The sequence below is a fragment of the Phyllobates terribilis genome, unplaced genomic scaffold (genome assembly GCF_046119375.1).
Source record: "Phyllobates terribilis strain yellow unplaced genomic scaffold, ASM4611937v1 Scaffold_5__5_contigs__length_657084704, whole genome shotgun sequence".
NCBI lineage: Eukaryota > Metazoa > Chordata > Amphibia > Anura > Dendrobatidae > Phyllobates > Phyllobates terribilis.
Window position 1 is genome coordinate 49,235,506 of NW_027362765.1, and position 18,064 is coordinate 49,253,569.

An 18,064-nucleotide genomic window follows, 5' to 3' on the forward strand; every position below is an offset into this window, starting at 1 on the left:
TACCCTCCATAGGAGACTAGAAGCAGCAACTGTCTGATCGCCTCTGCTACATACAGGGGATCAGCAGATCACCTCTATGTAGCAGAAATGCTCCTGTACTATGAGCACCGACCACTAGGTGGCGCTCATAGCGATCTTTACATGACAACCACTGGGGTCTGCTGCAGACCCAGGTTTGGCATGCCCACCCATCAGTGACCCGCGATCACGTGACGGGGTCACCAATGGGCGAGGTAAGCGACGCGCTTCCGGCGCTGTTAATTGCCGCTGTCAGAGATTGACAGCAGCATTTAACTAGTTAACAGCCGCCGGGTGGATCGCAATTCCACACGTGGCTGTTGCGGGCACATGTCAGTTGTAATAATCAACTGACATGTGCCCGGTTGATTACGCCCCAGGCCAGTGAGGGGTTAAAAATAAGAAAAAATAAATAAAGTATGTATGTCCAAGCTTACTGCTTTTCTACTGGTACAAACAATGTGTAGACTTAAGGAAACTATTTATTTTTAGAGCATCATTGATTCCATGGTTCTGTACATGTGAAAAAAGTTTACATACAACATACAAATATAAATTACAATGAAAAAACTAACAATGACAGACTAGCACAAAAATGAGAGGACCCTCTCCTTGCAAGTTTACAGGATAATTGGCAAGGCAACAAGATGTTAGCTTTCTTGGAGAGATGGGTTTTCAAGTTCCATCTGAAAGTTCCGAATGTGGTAGGTAATCGGACGTGGGGGTACAGAATTTCAGATGATGGGGATACTCGGGAGAAGTCTTGGAGGCGATTGGGTGAGGAACTTGCAAGTGTGGAGGAGAGAAAGAGGTCATGGGAGAACCGGAAATTGTGTGGGAATATATTAAAAGATTAGTTAAGAGATATATGGAGGAGACAGATTATGGACAGGCTTGTAGATCAATGTTAGTAGTTTGAACTGGAATTGTTGAGGAATTGGAAGCCAGTGAAGGGATTTGTAGAGGCGAGAAATGAAGGAGTAGTTAGGAGAGAGGTGGATTAGTCGGGCAAGAGAGATAAGGACGGACTGGAGACATGCGAGTGTGTTACCAAGGAAGTCACAGAAGAGGATGTTGCGGTACTGGAAGCTGGAGATGATGAGGGCATGCACCAACATTTTATTAGATTCAGGGTTGAGAAAAGGACGGATTCTGGAAATATTTTTGAGGTTGAGGCGACAGGAGACAGTAAGAGCTTGGATGTGTGGTTTGAAAGACGGGGCACAGTCTAGGTTTACTCAGAGGCAGCAGACTTTCTTCGGTACAAGGAGAGCGTGATGTAAATTATTGTGATAGAGAGATCGGGTAGGGGACTTGAGTGGGATGGAAGAAAGAAGAGGAGTTCGGTTTTGTCCACATTGAGCCTTAGGAAGCGAGAGGAAAAGACGGATAACATGGCTGATGGACACTCTGAGATTCTTGACAGCAGAGAGGTGACATCTGGGACAGAGAAGTAGATCAGAGTATCATCAGCATATAGATGATACTGGAAGCTATGTGACTTTGAGTTGTCCCAGGACAAAGGTATAGATGGGGAAGAGTAGGGATCCCAGGACCCAGACATAGAGAGGATGGGGTGAGGAGGTCATATGGGACTGGGAGACACTAAATGTGCAGTTAGTAAGGTATGAGAAGATCCAGGAGAGGGAAAGGTCTTTGATGCCAAGGGAAGAGAGGATGTGTAGTAAGATAGAGTGGTCGACTGTGTCGAAGGCAGAGGACAAGTCTGGAAGGAGGAGTATAAAGAATTGTCTGTTAGCTTTGGTGGTAAGTAAATAATTAGTAATTTTGGTTAGGGCAGTTAGGAGTGGCAGGGACGGAAGTCAGTTTTTTGGGTCAGGTGATTTATTTTTAAGGAAAGTTGAAGAAGAGGTCAGGGATGCGAAAATGAATAGATGGTAGTCAGTTGGGTTAGGGAGCAGAAGCAGGTGAAGATGAGGTCTAATGTAAGTCTGTCTATGTGGGTGGCTGTGGAGGACTGTTTTGTAAGACGAAAAGTTGAAGCAAGCGATAGAAGTTTGAGGACTACCGACTGGTGGGTATCAATGGGAATGTTGAAGTCACCCATGATGGTGGAAATGTCAGAAGAGAAAAAGTAGAGAAGTGGTCAATAAAGGCAGGCCGGGCCCAGGGAGACGAATATGACATCCACTTGGAGGTTGGAGGTAAGTGAAGGCCACCGTAACACAACGCAGCAGGGGAGGCTGTGTCGGAGGGTGTCAGCCATGTTTCGGTTGAGGCCAAGGAAGGATAGGATGCTAGAGGTAAAGAGGTCTTGAATGACATGGTGCTTGGGCGTTCCATAGTGATACACAGAGAGTTAGTGGTAGAGTGGGGGGTGAAGTGAATGGGTTTTATGTTGGAGAGGTTGCTGTAGTTTCTAGTAGGTGGGGAGTGATAGGAGGGGGAAATAACGGGGGTATTAGCTGAGAAGGTCCATGATTGGGAGGAGAAGCAAAGGGAGAGCAAATAAGTGGGAGGAGGAGGAGTGTCCAGCTTATTATGTATTTTAGAACGTGGGATCTGAGGTTTAGGAGCGGGTGCTACAGATTAGGTCAGGTGGGGAGTAAAAAGGGAAGAAGAAATAAACATTGATTGGTGGGTTTTTAAGGTTTGAGGACAATGAAGGAGAGTAACAATTAGTGGAGTAATAACTGTAACGGCATATGTAAGCATGGTGTGTGAAAGTAATTGTGGGAAGATAAAAACGAAGGTGTAGATAGTTGTAGCTGTTACCTTCTTGTCCTTTCTAGAACATTTCTGGTATATTTCTAATGTGCACTTAAAGGCTGCACTTTGATGAACTGCACACAGACCTAAATATTTGGATCTGTTGATAACATTGATCCCAAGGAGATATCATCTAGAAAATATGTTTGGTTCAACCTTTTTTTTTTATTGGCTGGACATCCCCAAAGAGTCATCAGACAATAACATTTCCACTTAGTACTGCAGTTAGGGTTACAAGTCAGGTCCCATCTCCCTAGCTGATTCACCATATAATGTTTAACTGTGTAGTTTCAAATACACAAATACTTGAAAAAGTATTCACTCCGCTAAACTTTTCTACATTTTTTTCACGTTACTCCCACAAACTTAAATGTATTTTATTGGAATTTTCTGTGATATACCAACACTAAGTACAGTGGGGGAAATAAGTATTTGATCCCTTGCTGTTTTTGTAAGTATGCCCACTGACAGAGACATGAACAATCTATAATTTTAAGGGTAGGTTAATTTTAACATTGAGAGATAGAATATCCCAAAAAAATCAAGAAAATCACATTGTATGAATTAGATTTTTTTTTTTTTGCATTTTGAAGTGAGAAATAAGTATTTGATGCCCTACAAACCATTAGGAGTTCTTGCTCCTACAGACCAGTTAGACGCTCCTAATCAACTCGTTACTTGCATTAAAGACAGCTGTCTTACATAGTCACCTGTATAAAAGACTCCTGTCCACAGACTCAATTAATCAGTCAGACTCTAACCTCTACAACATGGGCAAGACCAAAGAGCTTTCTAAGGATGTCAGGGACAAGATCATAGACCTGCCAGATTCCTAGCTGGAATGGGCTACAAAACCGTAAGTAAGACGCTGGGTGAGAAGGAGACAACTGTTGGTGCAATAGTAAGAAAATGGAAGAAATACAAAATGACTGTCAATCGACATCGATCTGGGGCACCATGCAGAATCTCACCTCGTGGGGTATCCTTGATCACGAGGAAGGTGAGAGATCAGCCTAAAACTACACAGGGGGAACCTGTTAATGATCTCAAGGCAGCTGGGACCACAGTCAGCAAGAAAACTATTGGTAACACATTACGCCTTAAAGGTTTAAAATCTTGCAGTGGCCGCAAGGACCCCCTGCTCAAGAAGGCGCATGTGCAGGCCCGTCTGAAATTTGCCAATGAACACCTGGATGATTCTGTGAGTTATTGGGAGAAGGTGCTGTGGTCAGATGAGACAAAAATTGAGCTCTTGGCATTAACTCAACTCGCCGTGTTTGGAGGAAGAAGAACATTGTCCCAACCGTGAAGCATGGTGGGGAAAACATTATACTCTGGGGGTGCTTTTCTGCAAAGGGGACAAGATGACTGCACCATACTGAAGGAAAGATGGATGGGGTCATGTATCTTGAGATTTTGGCCAACAACCTCCTTCTCTCAGTAAGAGCATTGAAGGTGGGTCGTGGCTGGGTCTTCCAGCAAGACAATAATCTAAAACATACAGCCAAGGAGTGGCTCAAAAAGAAGCACAGTAAGGTCATGGAGTGGCCTAGCCAGTCTCCAGACCTTAATCCCATAGAAAACTTATGGAGGGAGTTGAAGCTCCAAGTTGCCAAGCGACAGCCTCAAAATCTTAATGATTTAGAGATGATCTGCAAAGAGGAGTGGACCAAAATTCCTCCTGACATGCGCAAACCTCATCATCAACTACAAAAAACGTCTGACTCCTGTGCTTGCCGGCGAGGGTTTTGCCACCAAGTATTAAGTGTTGTTTGCCAGAGGAATCAAATACTTATTTCTCTCTGCAAAATGCAAAAAAATGTATCTAATTTATACAATGTGATTTTCTTGATTTTTTTTTTTTTTGGGGATATTCTATCTCTCAATATTAAAATTAACCTACCCTTAAAATTACAAACTATTCATGTCTTTGTCAGTGGGCAAACTTACAAAAACAGCAAGAGATCAAATACTTATTTCCCCCACTGTATTTGTGAAGTACAAAGGAAATAATACATGGCTAAATATTTTAAAAGTATAAATCTGAAAATTGTGATGTGCAATTGTATTCAGCCTTATGTAGTCTAATACTTTGTAGGACCACCTTTTGCTGCAATTATGGCTGGAAGCCTTTTGAGGTCTGTCTCTACCAGCATTACACATCTAAAGGCTGAAATGTTTGCCCATTCTTCATGGCACATTCGCTCTAGCACAGTGAGATTGGATGGAGACGTCTGTGAACAGCAATTTTCAAGTCTTGCCACAGATTTTCAATGGGATTTAGGTCTGGACTGTGACTGGGCCATTAATACACATGAATATACTTTGATCGAAACCCTCCATTGTAGCTCTGGCTGTATGTTTAGGGTCGTTGTCTTGCTGAAAGGTGAACCTACACCACAGTCTCAAGTCTTTTGCATGGTTCCTAACTGTGTCCCCAACATGGCATGTGGAAGAAGGTGCTCTCGTCAGATCAGGCCAAAGTAGAACTGTTTTTTGCTAAATGCTAAAAGCTATTTGTGGTTGAAAGCGAGCACTGCATATCACCCTGAAAACATCATCCCCACAGTCACACGTGGTAGTGGCAGCATCATGCTGTGGGGATGCATTTCTTCAGCAGGGAACAGGGGAGCTGGTCAGAGTTGATAGGAAGATGGATGAAGCTAAATGCAGATGGTGTAACGTGATTGGAAAGTGGAAAAGTTCACGGGGCATGAATACTTTTTCAAGGCACTGTTTAATGCTGTTGGATTCTCGTTAAATTTTCTCACAATTTACCTCATTTTAAAATTTCACATTGATCCCTGTTTTTAAAATTATTATTGCCTATTCAGTCACTTTTTTTAAATTGTTTTGATTTCTAATGCTCTAACTAGAAAAAAAAGCAAAAATAAAATCTCCAAGACTGGGCAAAATCTGTGCTTACTTATGGGTTACTTATGCTCCGCTCATTTCCGCATCAGAAGGTGAATGCGGTAGGTGATGACACGTTTACTTAATCTTACTGATTGAGAGTTCATACTGGCAGGTATCTGTATTTCTTACAACTTTTCCATACACAGGAACACTCAACTCGCCAAGTGTTCCTTTGCTCTCTATGAGAGAGCTGTTGCCAGACCCCTTTTGGCAGCGATGCATTTCCTTGGAAACAAAAGGATCGGTCGTTGGACATCCAACAGGCTGGATTTCTTTTCTTACTCAACGTCATGATGGAAGGGAGTCAGGAGGCCCCTGTACACATTAGACTGCCAGTAGAACCAACTGATATCTGTGGGTTTGGCTGGCTTTAGCCTTATGTACAGTAGTGTTCAAAATAGTCGCAGTCCAATATGACTAACCAGATTAATCACTGTTTTTGGTATAAATTATATTGCCACATGTCTAACAATTTACCAGTTGGTGTAGTAGATTCTAAGAAAACCAACAGACTCAACATTAATGATCTGCAAGTTTTTGAGTCTGTGTATTTGAATAATTAATTGAAAGGGGTGTGTTCAAAATAATAGCAGTGTGGAGTTCAATTAGTGAGGTCAGTTATTCTGTGAAGAAACAGGTGTAAATCAGGTGGCTCTTATTTAATGGTGAAGTCAGCACATGTTGTACATGCATTTCTCCTTGAAAGCCTGCGAAATATGGGTCGTTATTAGACATTGTTCCGAAGAACAGCGTACTTTGGTTAAAAAGTTGATTGGAGAGGGTAAAACTTTTATGAAGAAGTGCAGACAATGATAGACTGTTCGGATAAAATGATCTCCGATTCTTTAAAATGGAAAGCAAAACCAGAGACGTGGAAGAAAACGGAAGACTACCACTCGAATGGATTGAAGAATAGCCAGAATGGCAAAGGCTCAGCCAATGATCAGCTCCAGGATGATCAAAGACCGTCTCAAGTTACCTGTGAGTACTGTGACAGTTAGAAGATGCCTGTGTGACGCTAATCTCTTAGCAAGAAGTCCCTGCAAAGTCCCACTATTAAAATAAAATAAAAAAAGACATGTACTGAAGCGGATACAATTTGCCAAAGAATACATCAACTGGTCTAAAGAGAAATGGAGAAACATTTTGTGGACTGATGAAAGTAAAATTGTTCTTTTTGGGTCTAAGGGCTACAGTTCCTCAGACAACCCCCAAACTCTGCATTCAAGCTACAGTACACTCTGAAGACAGTGAAGTATGGTGGTGCAAACATCATGATATGGGCATGTTTCTCTTACTATGGTGCTGGACTTATTTACCGAATACCAGGTATCATGGACCAGTTTGCATTTATTAAAATACTTGAAGAGGTCATGTTGCCTTACGCTGAAGAGGATATGCCCTTGAAATGGGTGTTTCAACAAGACAACGACCCTAAACACACCAGTAAATGAGCAAAATCTTGTATCCAGTACAACAAAATTTAGGTTATGGGGTGGCCAGCCCAATCCCCGGACCTTAATCCGATAGAACACTTGTGGGGTGTCATCAAAAATTCCGTTTCTGAGGCAAAGCCAACAAATGCCAAAAAATTGTGGGATGTAGTCAAAGCATCCTGGGCTGGAATAACAGTTGACAGGTGCCAGAAGTTGGTTGACTCCTATGCAACATAGGTGTGAAGCAGTTCTAAAAAACTGTGGGTATACAACTAAATATTAGGTTAGTGATTCACAGGAATGCTAAATCCTCAAAAAAGAGAGTGCATATTGGGAGTTTGTAATGGCAAACGCAGACACTGCTATTTTTTTAGAGCAGCCAAATGTGCATTTTATGTTATTTTCTGTAAAGTAGTTAAAATTTACATACATTTCTCTTCATATTTTCAATTAGAAAGCAGGGTGCAATGTTCTCAATCCATTTAAATAAAAACTAGTATAAAGATTTTGTGTTTAACTGGTGTTTTGAACACACTGCTATTATTTTGAACACTACTGTATATCAGGGACCTTAAAGGGGTTGTCCCATGAGCAAAGTACATTTTAATTAATACATTTTGGAATAATAGTAAATTTCACAATTGCATGTGTTTAAAAAAAAATGTTCCTGAGATGAGATAATCTTATAAATGTGCCCCTGCTGTGTACTGTATAATGGCTGTGTCTCACCATGCAGAAATATAGTCTGCACATACCACATCTCCTGGCCGGGGGAGGAAGTGTAAGAGCGCATACAAGACAACACAGCAGGGGCTCGCAGCTGGACTGGTGATGCCGCAGAAACATTCTCTAGTACAGGGGGCCAAAATGAAAAACTTGGACAAAGTCACGGGCCAACCAATATACAGGATAATGGGTCCCACACAGTTCTCCATACAAAATAATGGGCCCCACATAGTCCTCCATACAGAATAATGGGCCCCATATAGTCTGCCAAACAGAATAATGGCCCCACGTAGGGGTGTCTGTTCTGGTGTCGCGGACCAAATAGAATTTGTTTGACAAACCAGTTTGACATGTGTGCTCTAGTATGATAAAACAGGCAGAGAAATGTGTTACCTCACAGAAATAAGCAGCTATGAGCACCTGTTGTGTGGTCAGGACCAGATAGAGAAGAAAAGGGAAAGCAGTTGATTAGTCATTGGATATAACTGCATAGCTCCTTACTGTCTCGGTGCCAGCAGGCCAGCCCCGATTTGCAAGGGCTGTCCCATGAAGTAAGGCAATGTCACGATTTTCCTTCACTTTGCGCCATGTCTTTCTCCTGCTATCTGCCATCTTCACTGCTCCATACCTCCTCCTCCTCCTCCTCCCATGACTGGGGGTGGGTCCGGCTTCTCTCTCCTCTCTACACACTTACATTCAATTAAATAAGTAATTATTCTCTTTTCTTGACATCTGGTCTACCAGGGATTTCTGTTAGACCAGGCATTTGTGTATGCCTGTATTCTAAGGGTAAAATATAAGTCAGATATTTTTTCTAACTCTAAAATTACTAAAAAATAATGAAAAATAATTACAATTATTACATTTTTAATACACTTTTTTAAAAATATATATTTTTAGTTTCTCTGTACTTGCAATAACACGTACTACACAGTGAAAAGATTATTTACGGTGATTGCTAAATGGCGTGAAAAATGTTGATTGATTTTTTTTTTCTCTTTTAAAACCATAAAAGATATAATAAAAATGTAACGCTGAGTCTGTGTTCACATGTAGTGTAAATGCTGCATTATTTTCTGTTGCTTTTTATGTGGACATTTTTTGCAGTTGTCCACACTACACTACTCATTAAAAATCTTCTATGATTATTGTGAGATTTGCTGCTTTTTTTCCCCCTTACCTGATGTGTATTTGGGGAAGATGTGAAGTGGCATTTTTAATGCTTTTTTTTTTATAATACAAAAAAGCTTTGATTCGGCCGTTAAAAATACAACTTCTTTTTTTCCCTTCACCCATAACCGCACCATGAGAGGGTCCGGCTCCTTGGACAGGAAACCTGTGGATACAAAAAGACTTAGCCTCCCACCATTCTTTAGGGGGTTTCCTGTCCTATGAAGAACCATAGGCAAAATGCTATGGAGCTCCCAGGTGCTGCCTGGGATCAGAGGATAGTTGTCTTTGCCCAACGGAAGGCTGCCCTCACATGTGCTAGTTGGTAAGGTGAAGTTTCCCCATCAGAACCGTGCCCTGGAGAGCCCATTTATGATCCGGGGATGGAACCAGACCGACGGTGGTTGGCTGACGTCAATTTCGTCTCATGTGTAGTGGAAAATTCAAAGGCTGGCCCTACAGATAAGCACAGCCCACAGTCTCACAGGGTGGTTGGTCTCCATGGATCAGGAATCATCTGGACTACGTGGAGTCCTCCAAATGACTACACTTAGGAGGAAAGATAAAATCCGGCACTTAGAGTTGCAGAAAAAAATCTAATTTATTAGTAAAGCAATCCAAAGACCATGACGTTTTAGTCTAAAGGACCTTTATTCAGACAGATTGCATAATGTTCACTGCATGTAACAGCACTGTGGGGATTAGGGGTTCAATGCCCATAGGATTTGCGCAAAATTTTCTGCTTCATTTCTGCATCGTGGGCACATAACCTAAGAAATAAGGGAAGAATCTGTAGATTTAGTAAGGAGTATTGATTAAAAGATGGTTATCAATTGGGGGGTCAAGCACAAGGTGTTCCATGGTTTTGCACACATCTATGCACTCATTGCATGTTTGAAACATAGAGAATTAAAAATCTGGGCATGTGGCAGATTATAGCTGGTCTGCAAAACGGTCCATTACCCCTACTTCTGTATATACCTGGGATATAGGCAGCACAGCTCGTTTCTTCCATGCTAGTTCCCCAGAGAGGGATATCCTTTTCTCATTGTGCCAAAGGGGAGTATGTGCATAAATTCCAACTATTTTGAAGAGTCCCTCCATTGCTTTACATACCAACAGTGAATGCCTAAAGACTGGGGCCTCCAAAGATGGCCCTCTGGCTCCCACACCACAAAACATAAGATTCAATGGATGCAAATATCCCTTGTTATAGGGATGTATGAGAAATGTCTGCACCCTCATTTGTTCTGATGTATGCTACCTAGTGTGATGAGCTAATTGACTGAAACAAATAATATTATCTAATGTCCAGTAATGCCATGCACCTAACCTCCCACGACGCCACACAATGTCTAGTGGATACTCAATGTTGGCCTTTATCTTAAGCAAATAAGGTTAAGTGCCCACGTAGCATTTTTGTAGCGTTTTTGCGGCTGCGGAAATGCTTGTAAAACAGTCTGCCATGCAAAGCAATGTGAATTCGGATGTACTGTGCACATGATGCGCTAATTTGCGCGCCGAATTCGCATTGCGTGGCAAAACGCAGCATGACCATTTCTACCGCGATTACACTGCAAATTCGCGGCCATTGAGGAACATTGAAACGCAGCAAACCCGCAGGTATATGTGGATTTGCTGCGTTTCAATTAAATTCAATGGCCGCAAATTTGCAGCGTAGTCGCGGTGCATGTGGTACCCGGGATGAAGAGGAGACTACATGCCGGTTGCATGGATTTATATTGTGTGACCAACTTGTCAAGCACTTTTCCAAGTGATGCTCAAAATCGCTTGGAAAAGTGCTTGAAAAAACGCATGCGAAAACGCTTGTCTCTGGCAGAAAAAACGCATTCAGCTGCGTGTATTCTGTCACAGATCAGGAAACCATGACCACCAAAAATGCATATGATGGTTGATTCCCTCAATAATGGTACCTGTGCCACCGATCTTGAAGGAGCCATTATATCTATACGTAACAAACTGGACTTAGACCAATTAATTTGGAGTCCAGACAGGCATCTGAAGTGATGTATGCTGTCCATAATGTGTTCGAGTGACAAATCGGGGTCCGCAAGGTGTCATCTGCATATAAACTGACTTTCTCGCTCACTGGGGGTACATCCAATCCGAGTGCTGCAGGGTCCTGCCATAGATGTATTGCCAGGGTTTTTTTTTCGCTAATGCAAATAAAATTTGTGATAAAAGGCAGCCCTGCCTGGTGCCACTTTGTAGCTGAAAGGGTTCTAAGAGGGTCCACCTCTACATTGTTACCCAGGAGTCAGGTTCAGGGCAGTGTATCATGAAATAAAGGTGTCTCCGAACCTTAATCTGAAAGTGTATGGCACAAGAAACGCCACTTAATCGAGTTGAATGTTTTGGAGACTTCACAAGACAAAATTGCCATGGACCCAATATGATAGTAAATCGCTTTAGGTTTTGTAAAAATTATATGTGTATTAAGGGTCCTTAAGCAACCTGATATAAAGGCCGTTTTGTCATGGTGTATTAATGAACAAATTACTGAATTTACCTAACTAGCTAATATTTTGGCCAAAATTTTAATATTCGCTTGTAGTAGCAAAATTGACCAATTAGAATCACACAGTCTACGGTTCTTAAAATGCTGACAGTGCACAATATTTAGCGTTGCTCAATTCACCCCCTCTGGGGCTTCACTAAGCTCCTTTGGGCTGTCCTATAGAGAATGAATTGAGCTGTGGTCAGGCATCCGATGTGCTGCTCCATTTTGTAACACGGATAAAAGTGCCTCGTCGGGGATAAGAATTCATCGTTCTGTTGATTGACATGGGTCCCAACAGTTGGACTTCCACTGATCAGTGCGTTTTCACCTATCCTTTGGAGAGGTGATAAATTGTTTGAACTGGACAACCCTTTTAATAAAGGTTATATTTTCGGCAGATGACTGTTCCAGGACATTACAAGGACAACGGCTATCTTTAGAGTTCAGAGGAGAAGATGGCGGAATAACACATAAACAGATCCTATCAAAGACTATTAAGCAAACTAAAAATCATGAAAGGAGTGATAAAGCGCCAACAGCCCACCTTGCAAAAGAAAAATATTCATGTTCAGAATGCGGGAAGTGTTATAGAGCTAAAGAACATCTTGTTACACATCAAAAGATTCATCAAAGGTTTAAACCATTTTCATGTCCAGAATGTGGGAAATGTTTTAATCGGAAAACACATCTGGTTATACATCAGAGAATTCACACAGGGGAGAAGCCATTTTCATGTTCAGAATGTGGGAAGTGTTTTAACGAGAAATCAGGTCTTGTTACACATAAAAGAACTCACACAGGGGAGAAGCCATATTCATGTCCAGAATGTGACAAATGTTTTCATATAAAATCATGTCTTACAAAACATCAGAGAATTCACATAGAGAAAAAGGAATTTTCATGTTCCGAATGTGGGTTATGTTTTAGATACAAAGACACACTCATTAGACATCAGAGAAGTCACACGGGTGAAAAACCTTTTTTATGTTCAGAATGTGGAAAATATTTTAGCACTAAATTCATTCTTGTTATGCATCAGAGAAATCACACAGGGGAGAAGCCATTTTCATGTTCTGAATGTGGGAAATTCTTTATAAATAAGTATAGTCTGATTTCACATCAAAGAATTCACACAGGGGAAAAACCTTTTTCATGTTCAGAATGTGGAAAATCCTTTACAAATAAGTCAATTCTGGTTACACATCAGAAAATTCACACAGGGGAGAAACCTTTTTCTTGTTCAGAATGTGGAAATTTTTTTACAAATAAGGCAAGGCTGGTTACACACCAGAGAATTCACACAGGGGAGAAACCTTTTTCATGTTCAGAATGTGGGAAATCATTTACAAATAAGGCAAGGCTGGTAACACACCAGAGAATTCACACAGGGGAGAAACCATTTTCATGTTCAGAATGTGGGAAATGTTATAGAGATAAAAAACATCTTGTTTCACATTACAACATTCATCAAGTATTTAAGCCATTTTCATGTTCAGAATGTGGGAAATGTTTTAACTGGAAATCAGCTTTTGTTACACATCAGAGAATTCACACAGGGGAGAAGCCATATTCATGCCCAGAATGTGAGAAATGTTTTCATGAAAAATCATCTCTTACAAAGCATCAGAGAATTCATGCAGAGAAAAAGGCATTTTCATGTTCAGAATGTGGGTTATGTTTTAATTACAAAAACTCTCTCGTTAGGCATCAGAGAATTCACACAGGTGAAAAGCCTTTTTTATGTTCAGAGTGTGGGAAAAGTTTTACCAATAAATCTTCTCTTGTTATGCATCAGAATAATCACAGAGGGAAAAAGCCATTTGCTTTTTTAGAATGTGGAAATTCTAATCAAAAATCAACTCTTATTATACATCAGGGAAGTCACACAGGTGAAAAGCCACATTCATGTTCAGAATGTGAGCAATGTTTCAGCAATAAGACTGCTCTTGTTCTTCATCAGAAAATTCATACAGGGGAGAAACTATTTTCATGTTCACAGTGTGGAAAATTCTTTACAAGAAAGTCAATTCTAGTTAAACATCAGAGAATTCACACAGGGGAGAAACCCTTTTCATGTGCAGAATGTGGAAAATGCTTTAAAAGTAAGTCTAATCTGGTTATACATCAGAGAAGTCACACAGGGGAGAAGCCATTTTCATGTTCACAATGTGAAAAATTCTTTAAAAGTAAGACCATTCTAGATAAACATCAGAAAATTCACACAGGGGAGAAACCTTTTTCATGTTCAGAATGTGGAAAATGCTTTACAACTAAGTCAAATCTTGTTATACATCAGAGAAGTCACACAGGGGAAAAGCCATATTCATGTTCAGAATGTGGGAAATGTTTCAGCAGTACGTCTGCTCTTATTAACCATCAGAAAATACACACAGGGGAGAAGCCATTTTCATGTTCACATTGTGGATATAGTTTTAAACTTAAATCATATATGATTAAACATCAGAGAACTCACACAGGGGAGAAACCTTTTTCTTGTTCAGAATGTGGAAAATTATTTGCAAGGAAGTCAACTCTGGTTACACATCAGAGAATTCACACAGGGGAGAAGCCAATTTAATCCTGAGGACACAGGAAATATTTTACCCAGAAAAAAATATCTTGTCTGACATAAACAAAATGCATATAACTGAAAAAAAGTATACAACAGAAACGGTCAAACTAAAGTCACATGTCATATACAAGAAAGAGAAAATAGTTTGGAGAAGACGACCTGGGCAAATTGCGGCCTATAGGCCACATCTGTTGCTTTGAATTTGTCTGTCCGACCTGCTGACAGTGAAAGTCAAAGGACCAAAAAGGGTGATTGAACTGATCCATGTTTCTGATTTTTGTCAGAATTATAATTTCTATTGTAGCCCCGCCCCAGATGGCATCTTCTGGAAGTGGGTGCTGCCGAAAGAAGCAAGAGGATGCTAAGTTCCTTCCTGTTAGGGCTGCTCAAACCTTGGCAGGAGGATTCATGAGGAAAGCAGTGAGCAAAAGGTAGGACTTCACATTTTTTGCATATAACTGCCAACTAGTCAGCGAATAAGTGGGGCCTGGAGAGTGTAATTAAATAAGACCTAAGAGACTGCATTTTGTGCCGTGTTGGTCTTGGTACCGTTGCAGATACTTTCAACACTTACTTAATCACCTAATTGCAGGATGAAAGCTCCAACTACAATTTGTATGTTGGGAGATCAGCTATTTAGTAGCAGCTGCATCTCCCCAGAACATCTCCTTACATCTTGAACACTTGGGTGAAGTATTTCTGATGAATACTGGGGCCAACATTGTGAAGTACCTCTCAACGCTACTACATGTGGTCTTCACATATAATATTCTATGTGCACCTTTCCTCAATCCTTCATGTATTTTTGTGCTTCTCACTTTTGTGAGTAAAAGGGTTAACCCTCACCTCACTCTTTTGCACAGAGCTTGTGTCTTATTTTGCTATGTTCTATATCTTGTTCAGGGGAGGTAAGGATTGAGCCCCTCACATGTCCTCTCTTCTATGATCTCCCCCATGTGACATATGGATCCACGCATGTGGAATGGGTGGGCAATACATTTTTTACCAGTGCTCACAATTTTTCCTTTGCTTGATTAACTGTTAATACCATAAAGCTTATTGTTCCATGCATTATTAGGCTATGTTCACACGACCGTATTTTCAGTTTTAGTGTTGTCTGTGTAAAAAAAAAAGAAAACTGACTTCATACAGACAGCTCTAGAACTAATGTTATGCTATTGGGCTGTTCAGATGAAAGGTTCTTCACACGGATCGAATGTTCGAGTGAAAAAACTCGAAACGAACACTCGTCCGCATTTCAGATGAGACTCCCCAGTCAAGTCTATGGGCGCGTATAAAAAATAGGTCTCATACGGATCAATAGTATAGAATCTGATTTTTACAGATAGACTAAAATTATTAACATAGAAAACTGTATTTGGTTTTGTAAATTTAATTCACTGCTGATGTATCAAATGGTTGTCACACGGATGGCAATACAGATGAAAAATCTGTCGTTTTTTCGTGATGAAAATCGGACAATTTTTTTTATATGCTCTTATGATCGTAGATTTACCAGTATCAGCTAATCGAACCATATCGTTTATGGCTTTTTAAAACCTGATAAAATTAATACTGTAGAGAATAAAGTTCAACTGATTGAGTCACATTAATTCACTCACATTAATATAAATAAGTTTCTCAAAACTAATTTGTTAAAAATAATAAATATTTCCTTTAAAACTTATATGCTTGGGCTTGGTCTTTCTTTATCATTTTGAGTTGTTTCACCTTCTGATGTTGACTTCAAGATGAAAAGGTGAGCAATGCTGATGATTTTGTGATGGCACATGGATACCATGACCCATTCCTTAGAATAGGACTCGTCAGACTTTGGATACCAGACTTTAAGACACTGTTTTTGAAAATGATCTAGTGACAGAGCATAATTGTATTAAGCATATTACACTACTGAGCCATGTTTGAGAGTTTCCAATCCAAATAACTGATATTCTATTGTGTCCTAGGAAGAGTCCCTTGTAGAGAGCAGAGAAAATATTAAACCCTATCAAAAATGCATTTCAAGGGGTATCTGACATTGGATAACGTCCAAAACTAGGTTCATTATTTTTGTCCAAAAGATGCAAATACCAAGACAAGACCTTAGTAGATGTATAAAATGTTTTAACCATCTAATTTTCCCACCCAAACACTCTGAGAGATAAAAAAGGCTCAGACATAATGTGAATGCTGCAGTCAATCAGCTGGCTCCTGGAGTCAGCTGCTGTGGTACCTGGAACTGCCCAAGGAGTGGTACCTGGCGACCACCTGCGGCTCAAGTATAACCACACCGTCACTTAATTACACCCTTCCAGGGTAAGCCTGGTCCGTGGCGCAATGGGCCCACACCCACCAGCGTGTCAATGTGAAATTGGAACTGCATTACTGCTATGGAAAACATGTTAAAAAATGGTGGTACTTAGCGCATAATTTGGCTAATTCGTGAAAGCCCATTAGCCATGGCAAGGCGTAGCCCTTTGATGGGACCCTGACCTTATATGCCTCTCCCAGGTCTAAAGCCTACAAGTTTAAGGACAGGCAGGATCCAGTTCTAATTAAAAATACCTTGGGCTGATTACCAAGGTACGTTAGTGTAGGCATGGTTTAGTGTAGTATTTTATTCTGTAGGGTGATGGTTCCTGTGTGGAAAGAAAGACTGATGGGCCCCTTTACAGAACCTGGAAGGCATCCACTTCCTTAGTGAAACCAAATATTGCGGCGACTAGCATTGCTAGATCTCTCTTTATTTGGTTGGAACAGCTTGAGTCTTGCCTGCTAGGGAAAACATCAAGAGACAGAACTCTCCAGTCTGTTACTATATGAAAACTGGCCACAGGATATTTATGAGATGCATTGGCTGAATCTGTCGGTACTGCTGCTCGCTCGGCTGTCGTATTGAATGCAACTACAAGATCTCTATGACTCATACAGTGTCAGAGTCATACGACTTCAAAGTCCAGATTCTGCTGCATATCGTTTGAAGGAAAATTACTCTTTGGACTGGTGCTTTACCAGATCCAGGGAAAATCTGTGGAAAAAATAAAAGTTTCAAACAGGAAGAGAGGAAGGAAAAAAAACAGGAGAAACTTTCGTGTCTGTAGACCAGGGATGTCAGACTCACAGATGGCCAAAATTAAAAGCCTAAGAACAGCTTAAACGGATTTTCCCAGAAACAAAGTACATTTTAATTAATAAATCTTAGAATAAAATATTGGAATATAATGTTATGTAAGAGCAGTAAAAAGCATATTGCTCAATGGCCTGATTTAAATATGTAATAACATAGAATAAAAAAACTTGAATAATACAGATAATAAAGTATAATGCAAACAAAAGTGCCCCCAAACACAATATGATACTCCCACAGTGAAATCCTCCAAAGTACCCTCCACACGGATGGTATGATGACCCTGCTGTACCCCCATCCCTCAATATCCCCTGTGACAACACAGCATTTGTTCTTGATAAGGCCAGACATGTTTCTTCAGTGCGTTAAGAATCATAGGCCATTGTTTGATCAGCCTGAACGTTGACTCTTGAGTTGATGTTTGTTGCAGCTTATTGTCTGCTATCTTTGGAAGACAGGGACCCAGGGTAATTTAACAGTCGATGTTTGCTAATATGGTGATCACCCATTGTATAAGTACATGTAGCTTGTTGACCTGCAAACAGTGAAGGACAGACGATGCAGATTGATTGAATACTCGAACAATGAAAGTTGACCTCATCCCACCTTCCCTCTGACCTGTGGATGATGACCTGGAGGACAGCTGTGGGCATAAAAAGGGACCTCTATCCTTCTGAAGAGAGACTCTACAGGATGCCAGCTTAAGGGACCACGGCCCCAGTTGCAGGAATAAAGATTTTATCCACTGCACATCCCTGAGCCCATAGAGATGTTTGGAGCACCCAAGTTGGGACAATCAGGTCACCTGGCCACATACTGTCAGCTTCCTAAACTTGCCGCTACTTCCT

General features: G+C 40.8%; 1 protein-coding gene across 7 annotated transcripts in view; it reads left to right on the top strand.

Moving 5' to 3' along the window:
* LOC141271900 (uncharacterized) overlaps nucleotides 1-15,689 on the top strand; it is a 53,614-nt gene extending 37,925 nt beyond the window's left edge. For all 7 annotated transcript variants that reach the window (XM_073682119.1, XM_073682116.1, XM_073682123.1 and 4 more), the window contains one exon: nucleotides 11,916-15,689. In XM_073682119.1, the coding sequence (XP_073538220.1) occupies nucleotides 11,916-14,095 (2,180 nt within the window). In that variant the 3' untranslated portion in view covers nucleotides 14,096-15,689. The remainder of the gene's footprint in view (nucleotides 1-11,915) is intronic.
* The last annotated feature ends 2,375 nt before the right edge of the window (nucleotides 15,690-18,064 follow it).